The following is a 21721-nucleotide window of genomic DNA, read 5'->3' on the forward strand; positions in this document are numbered from 1 at the left end:
GGCGCGGCCGAGCTGACGGAAGCGCCTCGCCTTCCGCTTCCCCTCTGCCCGGGAAGAGGCGGGCGCAGCCGCGGCCATGCAGGTCTCCAGCCTCAACGAGGTGAAGATCTACAGCCTGAGCGCCGGCAGGAGCCTCCCGGAGGTGAGGGCGGCGCGGGGAATGTGCCCGGCCCGGCTCGGCCCGGCCCGGGTCCCGCGGCGGAGCTGGACCCGCGCGGTGCCGACGCTGGAGCCGAGCCCCGGCCCGGCCTGGCTGAGCTGCCCCGGTCCATGTGCGCTTGTGTTGGGTACCGCGAAACAGCTCTAGGTGTTCCTTAAACTAGATATGCAGTTTGAATGCGTGAACCTCTGACTGTAGGCGTGCTAGTCCACGAACCCGTAAGCAACACGGTCTTGTAAGTTTTCTTGGTGTGGAATGGTTAAACTTATCAATGGAATGGAAATTGTAACATAATCAAGGAACAAAAAAAGAGTTAGCGGCCTAAATGTCTTATACTTGAAATGCTTGGATAAACTTTAGGTGATTCTCGGGTTCCTGTACGAATAATGAGCTCAAGACTGATGTATACCTTTGCTTGCAGTGGCTCTCTGACAGGAAGAAAAGAGCTTTACAGAAGAAAGATGTGGGTGAGTTTTCCCCTCACAGGGTGCTCAGCAATACTCAGCTGCTCCACATACACAGCATGCAGGTCCAGAGGAGACTCCTCACTGACTGATACTAGTTATCCCTAGGTCATACTTTTAAAACTACAGAATTAAACTACAGGTAGTTATTTCAACTTCCTGTATAGCTTCACGTGAACAGAATATTACCAGTGGTGTTTTAAATTTCAGACGTTAAATATTTGGGTTGTGTATTGTAGCAGAAACATGATGAATGAATTCCATGTTGTCCCTTACGTTAGTCAGACTATAAACTACTCTGTGATGCTGTGCTAATCTTAGAGAGCAGGACCACATCATTTCAGCCTAAACTTGTTGCACAGAGTAAAAATGGCTATTTGGAAACATAGGAAGTGTTATACAAGAAACTTAACCAAGAGAAAATGCATAGAGGTAATGGAGGATGGAATACCTTATACGAGGTATTGTATATTACCTTAATTGTATAAGTGTGCCATGAGTATTTCCTACTACATTATATAATAGTTTGTTACATAGTTACCTTGGACTACTAATTTATCTTGCACAGAGGTAGCCTGCTTCTCAGGGTTAGCAGGCTGTGTTAATTTGCTTATAATGTGTTAGTTATACTTAAAATATCTTTAAAAGATATTGCCTATACCAAATTAACTCAATATGCTTCCTTAGGAAACCATTACAGCTTTTTGGACTGATAGAATTGTGCTAACTCTACAATTTTTTTTTTTCTTTACAGATATCCGTAGAAGAATTGAACTTATTCAAGACTTTGAAATGCCCACAGTTAGCACAAAGATTAAGGTATCAAGAGATGGACAGTATATTATGGCAGTTGGTGAGTTAACAAAGTCTCTCTAACAGAGGCCAAAAGTCCTAGAAAATCTTGAGTGCAGAGTGACCTAGTATTCAGGTAGAATTGCTAAGAGTTAATTTTTAACCATAGCACTGAACATAATCCTCGAAGCTTACTCTTAAGATGTGATGGAATGGCTTTCTTGGTAGTGGTGCTGTGGAACACTTCTGTTTAGAATACAGACATTCTTAGAATCATAGAATGCTTTGGGTTGTAAGGCACCTTTGAAGATCATCTAGTCCAATGCCCCTGCCATCAGGGTTTATAATACAAATAAAAAACTAATAAAACAAATCCGTCTATAATACAGTTAATTACTAAGTTCTGAATTACTTTTATTGCATGTATGTAAATTTACTTTAAAGAACTTCTGAACATCATTGTTTTGAGTATTGTTTTATAGGATGGAGGCTAATGCTGCATTTTGTAACTGTCAAAATGGGATCCAAACATGAATACTTTAGTAGGTGTTAGTAGCATGAGCAGCCTTGGTCTTTCAGATTTACTGGCTAAAATTTTACTGGTTTACTGGAAGGTGTTATTAAATTCTGTATGATGTATGTGGTAATTAGGAGAACCTGTGTACAAGTAGGGTGCTTACAGAAACCAGGCTGTAAGGTTGTCTTACTAAGAGGCGTGTTTTTCCAGTCATGGGTCAGAAGACTTATAGTAGAAACATAGTAAAGCCTGTATATGTAAAACATTATACTTTAAAAAAATGCTTTTGTGTTATCTTTTTGTTTAACTTTTTTATGTAAGTAAACATCGAATTATTCTTTCAGGAACCTACAAGCCCAGGGTCCGCTGTTTTGATACCTATCAGTTATCCCAGAAATTTGAAAGATGCTTAGATTCCGAAGGTTAGTATAAGCTATGCCTGTTTGTACAAGATGTCTTTCATATATAGTTCAGATTGGACTCAAGCAAAAATTCTGCTGCCTGTGCTGAGGGGACAAAATGTGTTTCAGGGGAACACAAGAATCTGGAGTAAAACCATCTAGTCTTCATCTCTGTATTTTCCCCTTTTATTCCACTTTTAAAGTTCTTTTCTTGCTTGGAATGGTGTGAGGGATGTAACATTTACGTTGAGTCAGAAAGGGTGGTGGTCAGAGGATGAATGTGGCTGAAATCTGTGTTCTGTTTGGTGAATGTGACAAAGGTACAATGGCTGGGTGGTGGCAAGATCTCCCTTCTTACCTGTTCTGTGAAACAGTAAAGTAGGAGAATGCACTGTGGTTGCTCTGTTTTCTCTCTGGAGCCCAAGCCCAGTAGTTGAGTTAGAGGGTAAAGAGAATTTCCTGAGGGGGTGTTGGTTTGTTTGTTTGCTGGTTTGGTTTTCTGTTTGTTTTCTGGGAACAAGGTACTTAGGGGTAGATGGTAGCACGGCCCAGGCCCTAATTACACCTTGTTAGCTACTGGTTTGGTGGGAAAACAACTATGGTGAGAACAAGGAACCATCTAGGCAATGGGAAAGGGAGAATTGGCTGGCAGTGCAGGGGAGGAGCTGCCACAGCTCTGAGCTTTTAGGGTGCTTAAATTTGAGGAATTATGGAGTTATTTTGTTTGTTTAGGGTTTTTTTGAGGTAGGTGGGAGGGTTGTTATTTTGGTTTTTTTTTATTTGAAGACTGGGATATTAGAAGACTGATGACTGAAAGCTGGGCTACAGGGGTGACCAAAGCAATGAGAAGATGAGCATATTCATTACAGAAGAATTGAAATGGTCTAACTGTGATGTATGTGAAAGTGATGTGAAAAATAAAAACTGTAATAAGAGCATGGGGGTGTTTCTTTGCTCTCTGCCTCAGGACAACAAGGAGTCATGTAGGGTGAAGGAGCACTGTTAGGCAGGGTTTCAGAGAGGCTGGGGAGAGGAAGGTATGGCAAGACAGAAACCCTTTTTGAAAGAGTAGAAGTCATTGTAATCATAAATGCTTGCTGGTAATTAGAGCTTAAAGTAAATTTTTTTGAACTGGCATCTTAGTACACTGCAGAAGTATGTTTAATTTGAAGTATAGCATAGAGTCACTTCAGGTAACTTTAAATGAGTTATCTCATTTAAATAGAGCCAATGTAGCTGAAGCAGCTACTCCCTAATGTTCCCAACTCACCTCATTTAAAACTAGGCAAAGTTCAATATGTTAGTGTTGAGTGTGAGTAGTAGCTTTCACATTTTTGATTTTTTTGAGCCTTAGAACTTCTTTTGTGGAAGTGCTGACCCCTTGGAAGGACTGCATGTGCAAGTTTATGCATATATGCCCAAACTCATGTAATTTTTTATCATCTTTGATGGATTAGCAAAGCTCTATGGACCACACACACACTGAAAACCATTTGATTAGACCTTCCCAAACCAATAAAATACATGGCTGAGTGTTGTGTTGAGGAACGTGTCAAGTATACAAGAACAATAAAAAGATTACAGGATGCTTCTTATGTTTCTAAAGCTTTAGAATACTTAACTATTTTGCAAATGAAGTTATATAATTAGAGATCCTGCTAAAGATTAATGCCTGCATTATGCATTGGCACCTGTGGGGAGCACTTACATGACTAAAGATTAGCATGAGTGTAAATGTTTTCAGGATTATGCCAATGTTTGCAAATAAGTTTGCTTGCTTAGTTGACTCAAAATTCTCTTGCTCTCTCCTCTAGTGGTTACGTTTGAGATTTTATCAGATGATTACTCAAAGGTATGTTTAATGTTTTCAGTGTATAAATGAAAAAATTGTTCAGTATGTATATTAAAATGCATTTTCATATATAGTAAGGGCAGTCAATCAACACAAGTTTTGGAACAAAAATGTTTTTTTAAAATCAGTAAACAGGATAAACATTTTTTGTACCTTTTGTTTGTTTTCTTTGTGTCTTTGTATTATAATTTGCTTTACCACTTTTAAAGTCTTTTGTCTGTTGGAGAGAAAAACTTCAAATAGTGATCTATCTGGCAAGCAAAATAATGCGAAAAATGGAATTAACTATTCTTTCTGGGCTAACATTTAGTCACAATCCCTTGTGACAAGTGATGCACACATAGACTGTTTTTGGAAGGTGGGATGTTTTTGGAAGGTGGGATAACTATGGGTTAAGTTAACAACCTGATTTGTCTGTGTTGTTGTAGACATGATGATTATAAGCATATGAGTGAGGCAAAAATTGTGGAGAGAAGTAACGTCTTTTTTTTAATTTTATTTATTTTTAAATTAAGTGCTGTACCTGAAGGAATCACCTTCAGAGTGTTTATTTTACACTTTCTTTTCTGTGAAGAGACCTTACCATTTCAGGTAAAGGTTTGTTTTAATAAATACTGCTATTTGATCAGAGGTGTGATCATCTAGCCTTGTAGCTTTTTTCCATTTTTCCTGTGAGATTTCCAAGGAAGTGCATGAATTCAAGTAACAGAAGATAATGACCAATACTTCCAATGACCAAGTAGCTTCCCACTTGTCTGTCTGTGGGAAAATGTTTCTGGCTGTATATACCAAATAGTTATTTGGGAGTCTGAGGAACATGCTGTGTCCCAGATATGTTTCTGACTGATTATGAACAGAAAGGCATGTGTGTTTTCAGCTGAAATGGGTACTGTATTTCAGACTGAAGCCCTACTTTTTCAGCTTCATACAATCTTTATGTTTTCAGTTTTATTTTACTAAAACTTAATAAATCATTAGGAAACTAAACTTCAGTGTTGTTAGAAAGACATGTTAGAAAGAGGGAATGACACTTGAGAAATTACACTTGAAATTCTTAGAATCGTAGAAGTATTGATTGGAATGGGACCTTAAGATATCATTTTAATGCTTTAACGGTTCTGTCAAAATCTGCAGTGTGGTGGTTCCACAAATGTACTGAATAAATTACTGCAGTGCTGTGCTACCTTGTCATAAAGAATTTTTAGTTCCTGTCAGACCTGCCCAGGAAAATCTTAAATTTTTACTGTTGCTACTGCAAAGAGGGATTTTTTTGTACTCCCCGTATTCTGTTCCTTGTCAGTCTTGGTAGCCCTCTTGATGCTCTCAGCATCCTTTCATTGCCAGGGAAAATAGTGTCTCTCCAGGTCTGTTCCTGCCATCCCTGTAAGGTTGCTTTGAGGCTTACCTGCATTTTCACAGTGAGAGCACCTGTTTTCTTTCATACAGTTTGGTACCGATAAGGCCAGTTACATTTCTGTGCTTTTCTAAGTGTTGGACTTAAAAGTCTTAGCCTTGGACTAAGTTTTACACTTGGGAGAGAGTGATCTCTTTTTTCCCCAAAGCCTTTTGCCAGAATACCTATATTTCCACATAGTATTTTTGCCACACACTGGTGCCAATGCTTTTGCTACCCTCAGGTTGTAGTTTTCTGCTGGTGACCAAAATTTATTTAAAAAGAAAAAAGACAAACACAATTTACGGTGAGCTATATCCACTATTAATGAAAGAGAACAAGAATATATATTCAAGTCCAATATTGTAGAAATTTGTATTTAAATAGAAAATTATTAGTGGTAGGACAATTATTAGGAGAATATTTGGATGCTTTTGGCAGCTGTAAAAAACTTCCTAAAGTCTTTTTGGAGGCAGAGCGAGTGAGAAGAAAATTCACTTTTCTAATTGAAAGTAAACTGCATCTTCTGTCTTCCTTGTAACAAGTTTTGATGACTTACTGGTAGTGAACTAAGAATATGTGATACTGATATGTTTAAATTAAATATGGTTTAATTTTGTGTTCTTATAGTTTATGTGTCTTCTGTACTGCATGAAAATGCAGACATTTCTTCTTCTGTAATGACAATAGAGAAAAGATTTTGTTTGGGCATTGTTTCAAACAGATAACTAAAGAACTTTGCTTGTTTAAAGCCTCCAGGTAAAAGCAAAAAGGCCTTAGGCACACAAAGAATAAAGTGGGATGTATATGAACAACATCACTGTGTAACATTAGCTGTGCAACTGTATCTGTAACGTTGTATGAAGTTGTAGTTAGAATTCTGAGATGATACTCTGCTTAGTCTTGGACCAAGAGCAGTAAGTCCATGATTAAAAGTTGGAACACTGGGTTTTCTGATACCAGAAAAAGCACACAAGGACTTAAGGATAAATGAGCATGAAGTGCCAGCCCAGGTCAGTATTTTCTCCATGTCTCTTAAGGGAAGAATATACAGATTTATAAATAAAGGTGACAGATTTAAAGTAACTTTTGTACCTCACCTTCCCTGAGTTTCTCATCCTTATTTGCATTGCTAGAAGTGTAATTCAGCAGTAGAAAATTGTAGACCTTCATTTTTAGAAAATGCATATACTACACAGGCTAAACTAAACTAACACTTTTCTAATCTAAGCTAAATAGGGATGAGGCTCAGAGTTTGGCTGTGATTATCATTCATGGCATGAGTTTGGGCCAGGCCAGCTCTTCCTCCATTGCACAGTTCCTGGCCATGGTTTGAGGCACAGCATGAGTGCAACAGGTGATATGGGTGAAAATGTGTCTGGAGCAGGAAGAATCCCTTCCTGTGGGTGTGTGCCATGTTAATCTGCCATCAGAAGTGTAACAGCAGGTCCTGGCCTATTTTATTTACTGAGATAGATTGAGTTCTCTAGTAATGCCTCCATGTATGTTTTTCCAGGACTGAGATGTTTGTCTAAGTTTCAGAAAGAAACAATGTTCTTATTTAGTTGGCAAAGAACAAAAATGCAGAAAGATCATTGGTGTCATTTATTGGAACACTGCCGTGCATCAGGATGTGTAGTTCATGTGCTTAGTACATATGGACATACTGGTGTCTGCATGGCTTTGTACTTTTGTACCTGTAGTGTCTTGAAGTAAGTAGAGATGTTAGTTTTAGTGCAGCAGAACACAAGATAACTGTGCTGCTTCTGATTGCAGACTCTTCGCTGTGGCTAGTGAGAATGATGAAGCAATAGTTGATCCTGTCATTTTAGTAGAAATTGTTTGAATAAGTTGTGATAAGCCTCTGTGAGTCTGAAAAAAAATAATTAAGTTTGCATTGTAAGACAAGTTGGGGAGATCCTTGTCTGTTTCTGTATGTTTCAGTGCTTTCTATTTTATTTTCAGATTGTCTTCTTGCAGTGTGGCAGATTTGTGGAGTTTCATTCACAACATGGCCATTACTACAGGACAAGAATACCAAAATTTGGTAGAGATTTCTCTTACCACTATCCATCATGTGACCTGTATTTCGTAGGAGCAAGGTATTTTTGTTTCATTTTTGTTAACCATGTTTTCCAAGAATAAAATAAACATTCAAATACTAGAAAAGTTAAAAAGTGGAAGAAGTGGCAATTTCTTCCAAATTAATAATGGAGACTGGGAAGAGTGGAAAATATGGGAAGATTAAAATTAATTCAGTTTCCCATGCTGTTTTTAAACCTTTTTTTTTTTTCGATTCTTAAACCATGTACATCATGTATTTGCAAATGTGTATTAAAAACTGCAGGTCAGTGTACTGCTTTAAAAAGTGTTTAGCATTTAAGTAAGGAAAATCAAATAACTTTTCCTGTCCTGCTTGGTGTTTCATTGCTGTAAAGTGTATGTTAAATCACATAATTGGGTCTCTGAAAAGACACAGTAAAAATAAAATTAGATGCTAGGGTTTCAAGCAAAATAAGTAGAAATTCAAGATGTAACTTAGATCACAGGAAATTAAAAGATCTTGAGAAAAGAGTTAATGTATCTTTTCCCTGTAAAAATAGTAATTGGCAGGATATTGAAGTATAATAAATAAGTGGTGAACATGCACATTTTTCTCTGTATTTTGAACACTGAAGTATAGGTTTGTCTTGTAGATTATGAATTCTGAAAATTGTATATTTGGCAAAATTAGGCTGTGAATAAGAATCTTTACAATGCCCCTGAACTTACAGCAGTGTTTTTCAGTATTTGTAAGACAAGTAATTTTGGGTTTTTCTTTTGTAGTTCTGAAGTGTACAGGCTAAATCTGGAACAAGGAAGATTTCTGAACTCCCTGCAAACTGAAGCTTCGTAAGTTATGTGTGATGCATGACCTCTGTCTTCCTTCCACCAGGTGGAAGCAGACTCCAAGCACACTCAGCACCAGTACTGTCTCTGAATGCTGCCCAAATGCTTTGCAGAGTTGAAAAGGAACATATGCTGAGTCTGAGTCTCATTTCATTTTATGTTCTGTAAATTTTTTTTGTTCTAGTTTTTATGTTTAATTGAATTTTCTTTTGTGGATGTTTTAAAATTGCTTAATGTGGACTAAATAGGTATTATATAACTTGATCATAAGAGCATTTCATTAAAACTTTGCCATTATTACTCAATTTAGCCATCATATAGAGATCTACCCACAGGGTATGTACTTTCCCAGACATGTCTTTGTCCTTCTGCTCTTGAAGTAGCCCAAAGAGAATTCTTATATCTCCAGCATGTGTCTGATTCTTTTGAAAAGCCTACCAAAGTAGGAACTGAGCTTTTTTCATGTGGGGAGAGGCAGATTAGAAGAACAGACTTCACTAAATAGAGTGGCTTGTTGGTGGGCAACAGCTGGTGTGCACTGGGCAGGATAGCTTAATGGATGAAGGAGTATTTGGGAAGGCAAAATAAAAAAACAAGCAAAAGGAGGAAAAAAAGGGGAAATCCTAGAATGGGAGAGGTAAGGGTGTAGTGTAGAATGTGGATTAGAGAGATGAGACTTTAGTTCTGAGAAGGTTTTGACGCAAGGGAGTTGGAGGAGTTACAGAATTAGAGGTAGAGGCCTTTGAATGGAAGTAGTTGGAAAGTGCTGGGATAAGTGGTGTAGACAGAAATATTTGTACTTTGGAAGAATTGTTGTTGAAATACAGGGCTCTTGGGTGCCCTATTGAGAAACAGGATACTTGGGTGGGAGAAGGGAGACCATTGGTCACACAAGAACATGTTGGAGATGTAAGCTTTAGAACATAAGTCATCAGAAAGATCTTTTGACATAATTAGAATCAGAAAATCATTTAGGTTGGAAAAGACCTCTAAGATCATCAAGCCCAACTATTAACCGAGGACTGCCAAGTCCACCACTAGACCATGTCCCCAAATGCCACATCTACATGTCTTTTAAATACCTCCAGGGATGGTGATTGAACCACTTCCCTGAGCAGCCTATTCCAATCCTTGGCAACCCCTCCAGTGAAGAAATTTTTCCTGGTATGCAATCTGAACCTCCCCTAGCACACCTTGAGGCCATTTCTTCATGTCCTGTTGAGTTGTTTAAGAATACAGTGGAGCAGAGTGATATGGCAGGGCTTGGTGGTAGGTGGTGGATACGGGCAGAAGAACACAGGATTGTTCAGGCTGGAGAGAACCTCAGAGCCCAGGCTCCTGCTCAGGGCATGGTTATATGAATTCAGATGAATTTTCTCAGGGGGGTCTTGAAAACTCCAAAGATGGAAATTTCCCTGCCTCTATCACTAACACATTCCAGTGCTTAATTATCCTTATAGCATAAAAATATTATCCTTACATAACACTGTCCCTGCTCGGCTCCATGGGGTCCCGCGTGCACCCTCAGAAGCACGGGTGGGTTCAGTGTTACAGTCGGTAGCAAAGAGTCGAGAAGGGCATTTGTGTGCGTTCCAGCAGGAGCATTTATTGCTGCTACACTGCTGAAGGTTGCAGAGGCAAATGTGAACGTGATCCCGAAACTCACAGTTTTCTCTGGGAGTGGGGGGAAAAGGTGGGACTAGGGAACAGGGACCAATGGGGAACTCTGGGGGAGTGATGAGGGGTAGAGGCTGACAGCCAACCAGGGAATTCAAACTGGGATAGATTAACATAACAGAACAAGCATCCTGGGAGAAGTCTTTTTGGTCACCTTAGCATAAAGTGGTTCTTGTGGTTCTAGGAACGTGTCTTACTGAAGACTCTCTGTCCCTTGTAGTTTATGTGCACCGGTGACCACACTTACATCCAGTTGGAACCTTACCTGTTTCAAGTAATCAACACTGTCTCTGGCTCCAAACTGTTAGTAAGCTCCCTTAAGTATGGGAAGCTGTTGTTATATGGCCACCTGTCCCTCCCTCCAACTTTTGCTTTTCCAGGCTGAGCAATAGTGTACATGATTACAGAAATCTTATTAGTTGTTCATGTGTTAAATTGTTCTGAGGTCACTAAACTTGCTCCTTTTTCTGTTGTAGAGAGAGTAATGTCTGTGACATAAATCCTGTACACTTCTTGTTTGCTATGGGAACAGCTGAGGTAAATGTTTTCCTTCCTTTTATAAAAGTGGCAGTAGTGTTTGCTTCATTTTTATATTAATTTGCAGGAGGATAAGAAGAAATCATGAACATAATTAATTAAATTGGTCTCATTTGTTATGTTAGATATAGATACGTTACAGATGACTTTTTAGAGCGTAGTGCAGATAAAATACCTGAATTACTTGGTTGCTGAGTACTTGAGATTTTGCAGATGGGAGCGAAAATAATGTTCTCTTGTTCTGCAGTGTAGCCATCTGTAGAAATTACCTGGCATGTGTACCCTATTAATCTTAAGAAAATTAGTGGTTTTGATTCAGATTCCATGAAAGAAACTAGAAATGAAATGTGTGCAGCCTGTATGTCATTATTAAAACAACTCATGTCAACCTAGGAAATTTTGGTAATTATTAATTAGATTAGATAATTCATAATTTTATTTAAACATTTTCAGAATACCAGGCATCTGCTACATAAGCTTGAACCATATTTTCTAAATTGTTTAGGGTAAAGTGGAATGCTGGGACCCTAGAACTAGAAATCGAGTTGGGCTGTTGGACTGTGCACTAAGCAGTGTGACAGCAGACACAGAGTGAGTAAAGGCTGTGAGTAAAGTGTGTCGTTCTGAACTTTTCAGAAGTTTTGCTTTTAGAAATAAATCTCATTTTGCTTTAAAATGACCTGCCTGTTCTCTTCTCTTGTCATTGCTAGTGTGAATAAAGGATTTTCTTAATCATAAAGGAGTTCTCTTAGACATTGATCTGAATAGCAGTGGCTATTTTTCTATACAAATAAAAGTTCTGAATGTAAACAGCACAGCTTTTTGAAGTAGTATTTCTGAGTGATGCCTGTAAATTATTTTACAATAATAATGTAGTTATTTTTAACATTAAAAAAATTATTTGCAGACTTTATTGAAAGAATGCCTAACTATAAGCATTGTGCTTGGCAGGATAGAAGGTTTACCATCCATTTCAGCACTGAAATTTGATGGAGCTTTGAATATGGCTGTTGGAACATCTACTGGGCAGGTATATTTGACTTCATCTATCATAGTTCTTAGGAGATCCTGCTCTTGCAATTCCCAATCCCAGCCTATCATACATTGAGTGCACTATATCTCTATTACTGCAAGTAGTTATAAGACCATAAACTACATGTATAGAGTAGTAATAGTCAAACTGCAATTTAATTTTGTCAAATGCTTGTGCTCTTCAGAATTCTGTAGGTACCACTTAAAATCATCATGACTTCATAACTATATAACTTCAGATTTGCAGTTTTCTTAAGACTTGAGTCAAGTGTGTGGGGGAAGTTGCTAATTTTTGGGACTATCAGTACCATTTCAATGCAGCATATGTGCTCTCCCTTATCTTGGTGATTAAAAAACCCAGAAATTATTGTCTTTTAACTGTTATTTTTACTGTCTTACCGTAATATGAAAAATCATTTTAATTCATTTATTGTTGCCATCATATTTGTAAAGGGAAGTGTGGGGACTGTTTCCTGCCTTTATCAGTATTTTCATGGGTTTAGAAAACTGTAGCTTCTTCAAGAGCGGATATGTGTGTGAGAATTGTACTTGCTGTGCTAGTGTACAAGTCAGACAAATTTTATTGTAGACTGTGTTTCTGATTAAATAAACTGAGAATATTATTTTTCCCAAAAATTCTGGGTATTTGCACTTTACATATGAAAGATTTAAGGTCTTTCTCAAGTTCCATAGGAAATTTTGGAGATAAAAATACAGGTTTCTGGAAGATAGGGCCTGTACGCTCTACTTTCCTTAACACAAAACTTACACCCTGGGGTGTTTCATTGAGGGAATGTTGCATTCACTGAATCTGGAAGGGAGTCTGAAAATTTAAATTGTGTAAGAACAACACAAGAATCTGAAAGTGAAATGTTACTAATTATGAAATACTAAGAGTATTGAAATAAAAAAAAAAAGGTTCATTTTTTTAATAGTAATTTAAAAGTCTTTAGAAAGATGGTTAGATCTTAAATTTTTTAATTTTTCTAGATGGAAGCATGCTGATGTTAAAATACATGGCTAGAATAAACTGGGCTCACCTAATAGGTTGTTTTCAGAATTTAAAATTATTTATTTTATGTAAATCCTACCTATGTATTTAAGTAAAATCTCAAGTTTAGCTAAATATTTAGTGAAGATCTGATGGGCATGACTTCTTCATGATCTTACAATGTTATAAATTGAATCTGCCTCTTATTCTTCAAGGTTCTATTATATGATCTCCGGTCTAGTAATCCATTAATAGTCAAAGATCACCACTATGGCCTGCCTATTAAATCAATTCAGTTTCAGCATCAGTTGGATTTAATTATCTCTGCGGATTCTCGAATAATAAAAATGTGGAACAAAGATACAGTAAGTTGTTTTATGTTGCTGCATTTGGATTTTTAAATTTTTACTTTATTTGGGTTGGGGGTTTTTCTAGGTTTTTTTTTTGTTTGTTTTGTTGTTTTGGGTATTTTTTTGTGCAGCTTGATTAATTAAGCTGAAATTCAGTGTAGGAAGCTGAGGTTTTAATGTCTCTTAATTTACATAGCATTTTGTCCTGTCTGGCTAAATCAGAATCTGGGAAGTTATTCAGTAGGCTGTCAGGTATAAAGATACAGTCTTAGGGGTTTTCTAGCTGTTTGAACATGTCTGGCCAAGAGGCTTCTTTCAGGAGGAGGATTTAAACATAAAAAGTAGTATCTTAGCCGTTGCCTTGGTTTGTGCATTTCTCACAGTGTTCTTGAATACATCCAGTTACCTTTTTCACCAGAGAAAACATGTTCATTCCAATTCCCTGCTCAAAGTAGGGTTAATTTCAAAGGTAGATCAGTTAGTTAAGGACCTACTAAAATCAGGTGCTGCTTATTTTCTCAGGAAGGTATTTGGATACTGAAGCAGATACTGTTCGTAGAGGCAGTAACAATGTGTCTTACACTGTATTAGTGGATTATGTTGCAATGGCCAATGTCTTTATGCATACCTTTTGCACTTCTAAGTGAAATTGAAATCTCTAATTTTCATAGGACTTCTTTTCATTATATCATGCTGTCCTCTTTCTTATCTTTCTGTCAGTGAAGCTTGCTATGAATCTACGGGGTAACAAAATATGTTACCCCGTAGATTCATAGTAATACTATTGTAACTTGGTTTAGTTTGAGGGACTGTCTAGTCAATTGTGTTCCTTCTAAAAAACATGCTCCATCTATGCTTTTCTAACTTTATAGTGAAACATAAAGAGGTTGTAGCAGAGGCTTTTTTCTAGTTATTTCAGGCAGTCAGTTCAGTATTGTCGTGCTGCTTCATGAGCTTTCAACAGCCTTTTATTTTTACTGTGATCACAAGTAGTTTTTTGTATGCTCCTCTGCAGTTAATTTTTATTGTTTGAAAGAGCAAATAAATTATTGGTTATTATTTAAAACATCTGCAGTGGCCTCTCGCCATTTTTCCTAGGTGTGTATATTTCCCTCCTTGAGAATGAAGCACTGTAAGGTTTGTCAGGTGGCCTCTGGTGGGAAAAGGGAGGGTTTCTCACTGCTGGAAGGCAAAGATAGCTTTGGACTCTTTCCTAGAGTATGTTCCAGCTGGCTCCTCCTCTCCCAAATGCTGGTTCCTGACTATCTCTGGCTAGGAACCAAGTGCAGAGGCAGACTGCGGGTGGAGAGCATATGGCTTTGATACCAGAATAGCCCCATGCTGAGACGTGCCTTGGGGTGGGGAGCACCGGGCTTTTGTCTGCTGAGGCCGGGGTGGAGGAGGCCTCTTCTTAATCATCAGGGAGAGACCAGAGGTGGGTGGGGTAACTGGGAGGGAAAGGAAGGGCCCAGAAAGGTAGGTGGGATTGCTGCAGGGAAAGAAAAAAAGGGGAACAGGATCAAAATTTTCCTTGTTCCTGTCCCTCATTTAGAACTGTGTAGGCATGTAGTCTCATGCTTCAGATTATGCGGTCCAGTTGTTAGAGACTCTACTGGCTGTCTTGTGTGTTGGCTCATAAGAGCACCTGTATTTTGTCTGGGTTTTTCAGACTCTGTTCCAGTTCTTATTATTTTGAGAATGTTGTTTCCTGCTTTTACCTCTTTCTTAAGTAACCTTTATAACTTCAGTTCTGATCTAAGCTAGATACCACTGCATTCTCTTACTACTTTTATTCTATATCAAGACCTAAATAAAATGCTGATCTATATTTAATTTCATTTCGACATTAGCAGGGTGGAAGAACCAAGATCCAGATTCAAATTTCATTCCTAATCCATTTTTTTCAGCTAATCATACTTTGCAAAGTAAAAATGATTTAAAACTACCACATTCAGAGTTGAATAAAGTGAGGGTTACACTGGCGATGTGCCAGGAACTTACAGACCTCAGGCCCCCTTTTGCATAAAATAAAGTAAATTTGACATATATTTTCAACATAGAAGTGTAAACCGAGAAATTAGAGGTGCCACTGTACATTGCTGTGTCTTCAATAGCCAGTAGGCTTCACTTCCTTGTAAGAGATTGAATCAGAGATAAAATACAATATGGAGTTCCTTGTGTTATGTTCAGAGATTTGATATTTTATTGTTCTGCAAAAGCTATTCCATCTTTATGCCATCATGTTTCTTAGTTTCTATAGTAGCTATTTATTAATGTTTAGATTTACTGAATTTAATTATATTTTTTGGCGTTCTATATGATTTATTTTCTTCCTACAATTTCAGGGAAAGATATTTACTTCAATGGAGCCAGAACATGATATAAATGATGTCTGCCTGTATCCAAATTCAGGTATGTTAAATATAGTCATATCTTGCTAAATTCAAAAAGAAAAGCTTGCTAACGCAAGCTGTGGTCTTTTTTTCTGGTTAGGTGATACAATTTAGGTCTACTTTCCTCCTTATGGCAGAGCTTGGAATAAAGGGTTATTTGTCAATTAGTGTCCTTGTTTCCTCTGCACCTGTATTACATTGGAGCCTCTTTGCAGTTAGAAGCTGCTGTGCTGTTAATTGAGTGATTGATCTCTTTTACTCTTTCAAATATCTGAAGTGACTCATTTCATAAGAATAGGAATTTTGACCTATTGTCTTGACTAAGTCCAAGATGAGTTAGAGCTTGCTTTCTAGAGGTAGGAAAAATCTCTTTACAGCAGGTTTATAGATTTTTTTTTCAAGTATTTACAAAGATTTGATCTTTCCTGGACTTAAATACAGCACTTAAATTGTGCTGGTCCTTAGATTTAATACTTTGGTTTTAAGTGTAGATTCCTATGTGCACAAATTTGCATGTTTTTTGTGACTGTTTTCAGATTTGTTGCATCTCATAATATTATGTTTAGAGATCAAAACTGAGGGTCACTTCTAACCAGGACTTAATTTATGAGTAAAAATATTTTGCAAAGTGATGGTTGTATGTGCATATGTGCTTTGGTTGTATTTCAGAGTGCAACTGGACTTAATTTTCTTGCTTAATGTGAGTTGCTGTAGTTCTTCAGTACAGTGTGACACCTACTTCCTTTTTAGAAAGCAGTACTGAAAAAGATGAAGTAAGTTAGGGCCACTAGGATGGCACAGAGCAAAAGTCTTGAAGCAGACAATGCCTGTGTTGCAAACTCTGCTATTATCCTAATTTTAGAGCAAGGTAGCAGTAAAGACAGAGCAGCTTGGATTTTGATTCACACTAGCAGCTCAAATTTAAGATTGTAGATAAGTGAGTTTGAGATTTCTAGCAAGTTAAAACTTATCTTTGTCTTTTCTGCCAACTTCAGTTAAGAATGTGTTGGAGGTTTTTTTGTTGGTTTTTTTTTTTTTTTTTTTTTTTGGTAAGATGAGCAATTAAATACTCTTCCCTGATAAGATGGTGGGCATTTTTGACCTTATGGAGCAGGGTACATGCCATGTGCTCTGGTTGTATGTAGGAGTTCATATGGGTGTATATGAGAATTACTGCATGGTGACAGGGTGAACTGTGCACCATGGAGGTGGATAAGCCCTCGTCCATGGTGGCTACAGAGAGAGGTTCTTGGAGTGAATCATCTTTAGCATTTCACCTGCGTTTCACCTGTGAGCTTGTTGGTTTCATCTAAAAGAGAACCCTGCAGCAAATTAACGTCCACACAGCACCAATGAAGAGCTCACCACAGGGAGTGGAACAGAAAAAAGTTCTTTGACAATGTAGAATCGTAGTGTAATTTAGGTTGGAAGGTACCTCTGGGAGTTGTGTATTTCCTGCTCAAAGCAGGGGCAACTTGAAGTTAGATCCATCTTTGAAGTCGGATCACGTTGCTCAGGTCAAGTCAAGTTTGAGTATGTCAAGGGTGGGCATTACTCAACTGTGGACACTCTGTAGCCTTTGTGGTATGTGGACATGCCTCATGTGCTTTTGCAGAAATGATTTTCATGAGACTCTGCAGGATGAATCTTGTAGCACAAAGAACTGAATGCACACATCTCTCTAATCTTGCTATTGACACAGCTTTTCATGTGTCTGTGATTGAGATCTAGATTATGCAGTCCAGTTCTGTGTCCCACATCTCCTGCTTAAGTCAGTTCTGCTTTTCTTATTGTCTGTAGGGGGACAGCTTGATGGTTTTGGTAAGAACTGTTGTGGGAAGAAAACTGGTTGTATTTTATGGTCACATGGAGACAGTGGGGCAAAAGCTAGAACATGTTGCAGTGGAAATTGAGAGATTTAAGGTAAGAGGTGGTGCATCACAGATTTGTCATAAATATTGTTGAACCAGAATTTAAGATGCCTAGAACCACCTCATGCTCATTCAGAATTTAAAGAATAATCGTGACTGAAGATCTGAAAATAAGTAAATATTTTCAGTAAGATGGCCTTGCAGTGGAAAGTTGGAAATATAGTATCAGTATGGGTTTGGCTCGGTGCTCTTACTGGTGCCCCAGCATTCTCAGAGCACCACTAGATGCATGGCACAGGAAACACAGGAGATTTAGTTGTATTATATAAATGAAACTTGACGGCATCTTCAGTGTATAGAAATTTGTGTCTCGTTTGTTTCAATTATTGTAAAAAAAATTAAAAGTTAAAAATTTGCATTTTCTAAAACTGCTTCTCCCACATACTATCACTTCATGTTCCCATCTTCATTCTTTTACATTTATGATACTGTATTGCAGAGCATTTTCCAAAGAGGGCCTTATTAAAACTTCTGAAAAAAGGCTCTCATTTATTTCTCTTCTACAGTAATCAAACTAGGCTGTTATGTAGTTTGTTAGGGTGTGGTCTCTCTTCCCATAAAAATTGGTTGAAACTAACAAGCTGAAGCAATAAAAATGCATGGAATAGACTTCTCCTTTCAGAGTTGTTAACTTTCATTCTTCTATTTCCCTTGTAGTATACACCCATGTACTGTTCTGAAGTCCGTTTTTGTCCTCCTTTAATTATTGGTGGAAGACTCTCAAAGAGGAGGTTTTCCTTTACTGTCATCTTCGAAGCACCTGCAGAATTAATTTCTGTCTTTATTTCCAGTGATTCATATTCAGCCAATGGAAAAATGCTTTGTCTCTGGAGCGTGCTGCTAGGCGAGCATGTAACCTATATACTATGCTGGAGTACTCTGTGTGTGTCTGTGTGTGTGTTCATGTATATACTATAAATCCTTGCTTTTTCCTTAAATTGCCTGTAAACCTTTCCAGGCACAGTTTTTAGCCAGTTTGCTGACTAAGCTTTCACAAATACCTTGCTTTGCTGGGAAAGCAAGGCCCCTTTTTTCTGACATTTTAAGTCCAGCTGCATTGTGTATTTATAATAAAAGGATTAGGTAGGAAGGATTGCTCCACCCATTTTAATTGCATTCCTCTAGTTGGGTGTAAATTATATTTCTGCCCTCTGGGTGTGTAGTAATTGACCCAATTATTCATAGTCTCAGTGGCATATGTTACAGTTCTTTCAGATCAGAATGTTATCTAATTTGATGGCACTTTTCTTCTTCATAATCAGTCTCTTGTATTACATGTTGATCAGCTACATTGGAAAGACAAAACTGAGGTAAACATAAAAGTATATAGCAAATGTTCTTATTACTCTTTTATGTAGAAGGAAATTGAAAGTGTTCTTCATTTTGAACTTGTATGAAATCTTGTGGCAGTAGGAGATTTTCCACAGATTTTAGTATTGCTACAGTATTTTTTTTATATTCAGAGTACTTAAACCCCAAGACATTGGTTTTGTGGTGTTTCTTCAGTATATTAATAGATATTTCAAATTTTACATTTTCCCTGGTTGGCTAATAGCACTAGTATTACTCCTTTTGAAGCCACACTATCCTATATCTCATTTTGGGTTGAGTAGCTGCTGTTGTGTTGATTTCCCAAGATGAAATATGAATGAAGGTGTAAACCATGTTGTGATTAATGGCTTTGTTTAGGTGTGTGTTTAAAAATAAAACAAAAAACCATAAATATTAATACCAATGTATTAATAATGCTATTTTATATCCAAGGTAAGTTTTAACTGCAGTACTAACTGGATTTGTTCTAAACAGTATTAAGGGATGAACTTTTTACATTTGTTATGAAAATTGGCAGCCCGCACTTATCAGGGCTTGATGTTGCTTAAAGTGGTGCTGAACCATTAAGATAGAGGACAAAAGGGAATAAATATGTAGGAAATTAGGCTTTGTTAATTATGCTGGTATCAGACCTTTCTTTCCATGGTATTTGATGCAACAATTTATTACAGGTCTTGGTTAGTGTATATATGTACTTTATGAGGTTTTTTTTTAAAAAAATAGTATTACCCTCTTGTGATCAATATTTTTAAATGTGGAAATCTCTTTTTAGGAATGCTAATGACTGCCAATGAAGCCCCTAAAATGAATATCTATTATATACCAGTAAGTAATACCAGTTGTTGCTGATATTGCTCTTTAAAGACACAATTGTTTGGTGCCATTCAGGTATTTCAGTTGAAATTCATGTCTACATTGTCTGAGTTGTCACAGTAAAGTAAATTTAGGTTAACTATAATTTATTAATGTAACATGTTAAATTACTTTAAAAACAGCCTTTTTTAAAATTTGCCTTTTGCTGCCAGTTTAAAAACTGATTAGTGGCGGTAGAAAATTCAGGTGGAGCTTTACTGGAAAAAGCAGGTTTTTTGATAGCTGATCAAAAAGTATTCCTAAATAGGGACTATAAGTTTCAAGATAATAACTTTGCTTTGTTGTGAAATATTTCATTCGTGTCTTTAATATGTGGTATACAGTGACATAGTCATACCAGTAAATACTCTTCTCTGTTCTGACAAAGAAATGATATTGTGTGGCTTCAAATATGGCTCTTGACTGTAGCTTATGCTCAATGCCCTTCTGCAATTGCAGCTTTTCACTGGGTAAGCTTTCCAGTTGAAAGGCTCATGTTTTATCTCTTCAGATTTGTTTTAGGGAGACTTAGCAGCAAGCCTTCTGGTGTCAGGGAGTGGTACAGAAAATTACACCTGCATTTCACTCTTGGTTTAGTTTCTACAGTGCGTTCTCTAGAGGTTTTTTTGTCCTGATAGAAGATAAATAGTAGGGATACCTATGTAAATGTTGCATGCAGAATAGCTGACCAGACTCTAAAAATTTGTGCACTTCTTAATTAATTTTATTCACATCTTGGACAAACTATAATATATATTTAACTATTTTTTAAATCAGCCAAAAAGTCTTCATGTAGCTAATTGATTTTAAAGTAACTTAAATTTAATTTTTTTCAGTTCATTTCTGGTCATCCCCTGCTGCCATGTCCACTCTGTATGATCTTGATTTCAGGATGGAGATTTATAAGTTTTTTTCTCTTTGTGGATTAGACAATACATACATGTTGTATTTGTGTGTCTAAACACAACAGTATACCCCTCTAAACAATTCTGTAGTCTGATGTATTTACTTACATTATTAGATTTTTGCATTTAAAGAGATGTGGAATTTTATACATGAATTGTATAAAAACTTTATACATTTGTATAAAGGATGTTCTTCGGATGTGAATTGCCTATTTCCGTAACTCGGCTCTAACCAACTCGCATTTTATTAATGGGCGCTTTCCATGCTTTGGGTAACAAGGGGGACAACAAATACTTTTCTATTTATGGCAAAATACTAGCTGTAGTTAGAAGGTGAACACTTTCTTTCCATTTACCTTGTCCCTTATAAGGTTGGGAGAGTAGCTCTCCAAGCACTTTTTTTTATCTATTGCCTTTTTTAATTAATGGATTAGGGAAGAAAAACTCACATATTTTCAAAATCTGATGAGTTTTTAAAACTGGAGTGTACTAGTTAGTTAATTTAAGTTATCCAGATGGAAAAAGCATTCCTTCTGTCACTAAAGGTAAGGTTCAGCTTCTGTCTGAAAATTGTGCACTGAGATTATTTTTTGTGCAGGTGTGCATGATACATGAACTTGACAGCTGTAGTACATTAGAGGTGCACATTCAACTTAGCCAAAAAGTTATTTCATTGTCTTGATTGTCACCAGAGATGGTTTGTTAGAACTTGTTCAAGCTAGTATTACTTTGAGTATTCTTGCACATATTGTAAATCAAAATGAAAAATACTTTTTGCTCTCTCAAAAATCTCACTCTCATTGAATGCCCTGTGAGTACTGAATTCGTGTTTCTGAAGTCAGACAAGTAATTTTTAGTTAGGAAATACAAGCACTCTGTATTAGATCTCAGATCATACCTAGAGAGAATATTGCAAACTTAAGTTCTGACTAATACTATCTAGAATTTTTGCAGCAGTCAGGCTATTCCAATGAAGATTAACATAAATCTTGCCCTAAACCATCTTCCTTTGTCGCTATCCCCTGATTTGTGGTACCTGAATCTGCCTAAACTTGTTTGGATGATACCTTTTTATGGGTTTTACATTCATGGTGACATGAGTATACAAATGGACCCAAATGATGAATGTTAAAGCATAAATCCAAATATCAGTTCTATTTTTGAAATATTGTTGTATACAAGAAAATTTAAAATTTATTTCAAAGGCTACTGCCCAGATTAAATTTGCTTTTCAAATAAGCTAAACTTCTCCA

General features: G+C 37.1%; 1 protein-coding gene across 1 annotated transcript in view; it reads left to right on the forward strand.

The window, feature by feature from the left end:
- The first annotated feature begins 33 nt into the window (after positions 1–33).
- The window catches only part of NOL10 (nucleolar protein 10), a 53860-nt gene continuing 32172 nt past the window's right edge, over positions 34–21721 (forward strand). The window contains exons 1-13 of the mRNA XM_048298906.1: positions 34–142; positions 582–627; positions 1379–1477; positions 2278–2355; positions 4149–4186; positions 7545–7681; positions 8406–8471; positions 10622–10682; positions 11188–11273; positions 11634–11712; positions 12921–13070; positions 15401–15467; positions 19484–19536. Of these exons, the coding sequence (XP_048154863.1) occupies positions 77–142; positions 582–627; positions 1379–1477; positions 2278–2355; positions 4149–4186; positions 7545–7681; positions 8406–8471; positions 10622–10682; positions 11188–11273; positions 11634–11712; positions 12921–13070; positions 15401–15467; positions 19484–19536 (1026 nt within the window). The 5' untranslated portion in view covers positions 34–76. The remainder of the gene's footprint in view (positions 143–581; positions 628–1378; positions 1478–2277; positions 2356–4148; positions 4187–7544; positions 7682–8405; positions 8472–10621; positions 10683–11187; positions 11274–11633; positions 11713–12920; positions 13071–15400; positions 15468–19483; positions 19537–21721) is intronic.

This window comes from Corvus hawaiiensis, chromosome 3, assembly GCF_020740725.1.
Source record: "Corvus hawaiiensis isolate bCorHaw1 chromosome 3, bCorHaw1.pri.cur, whole genome shotgun sequence".
In the NCBI taxonomy this organism is placed as follows: Eukaryota; Metazoa; Chordata; class Aves; order Passeriformes; family Corvidae; genus Corvus; species Corvus hawaiiensis.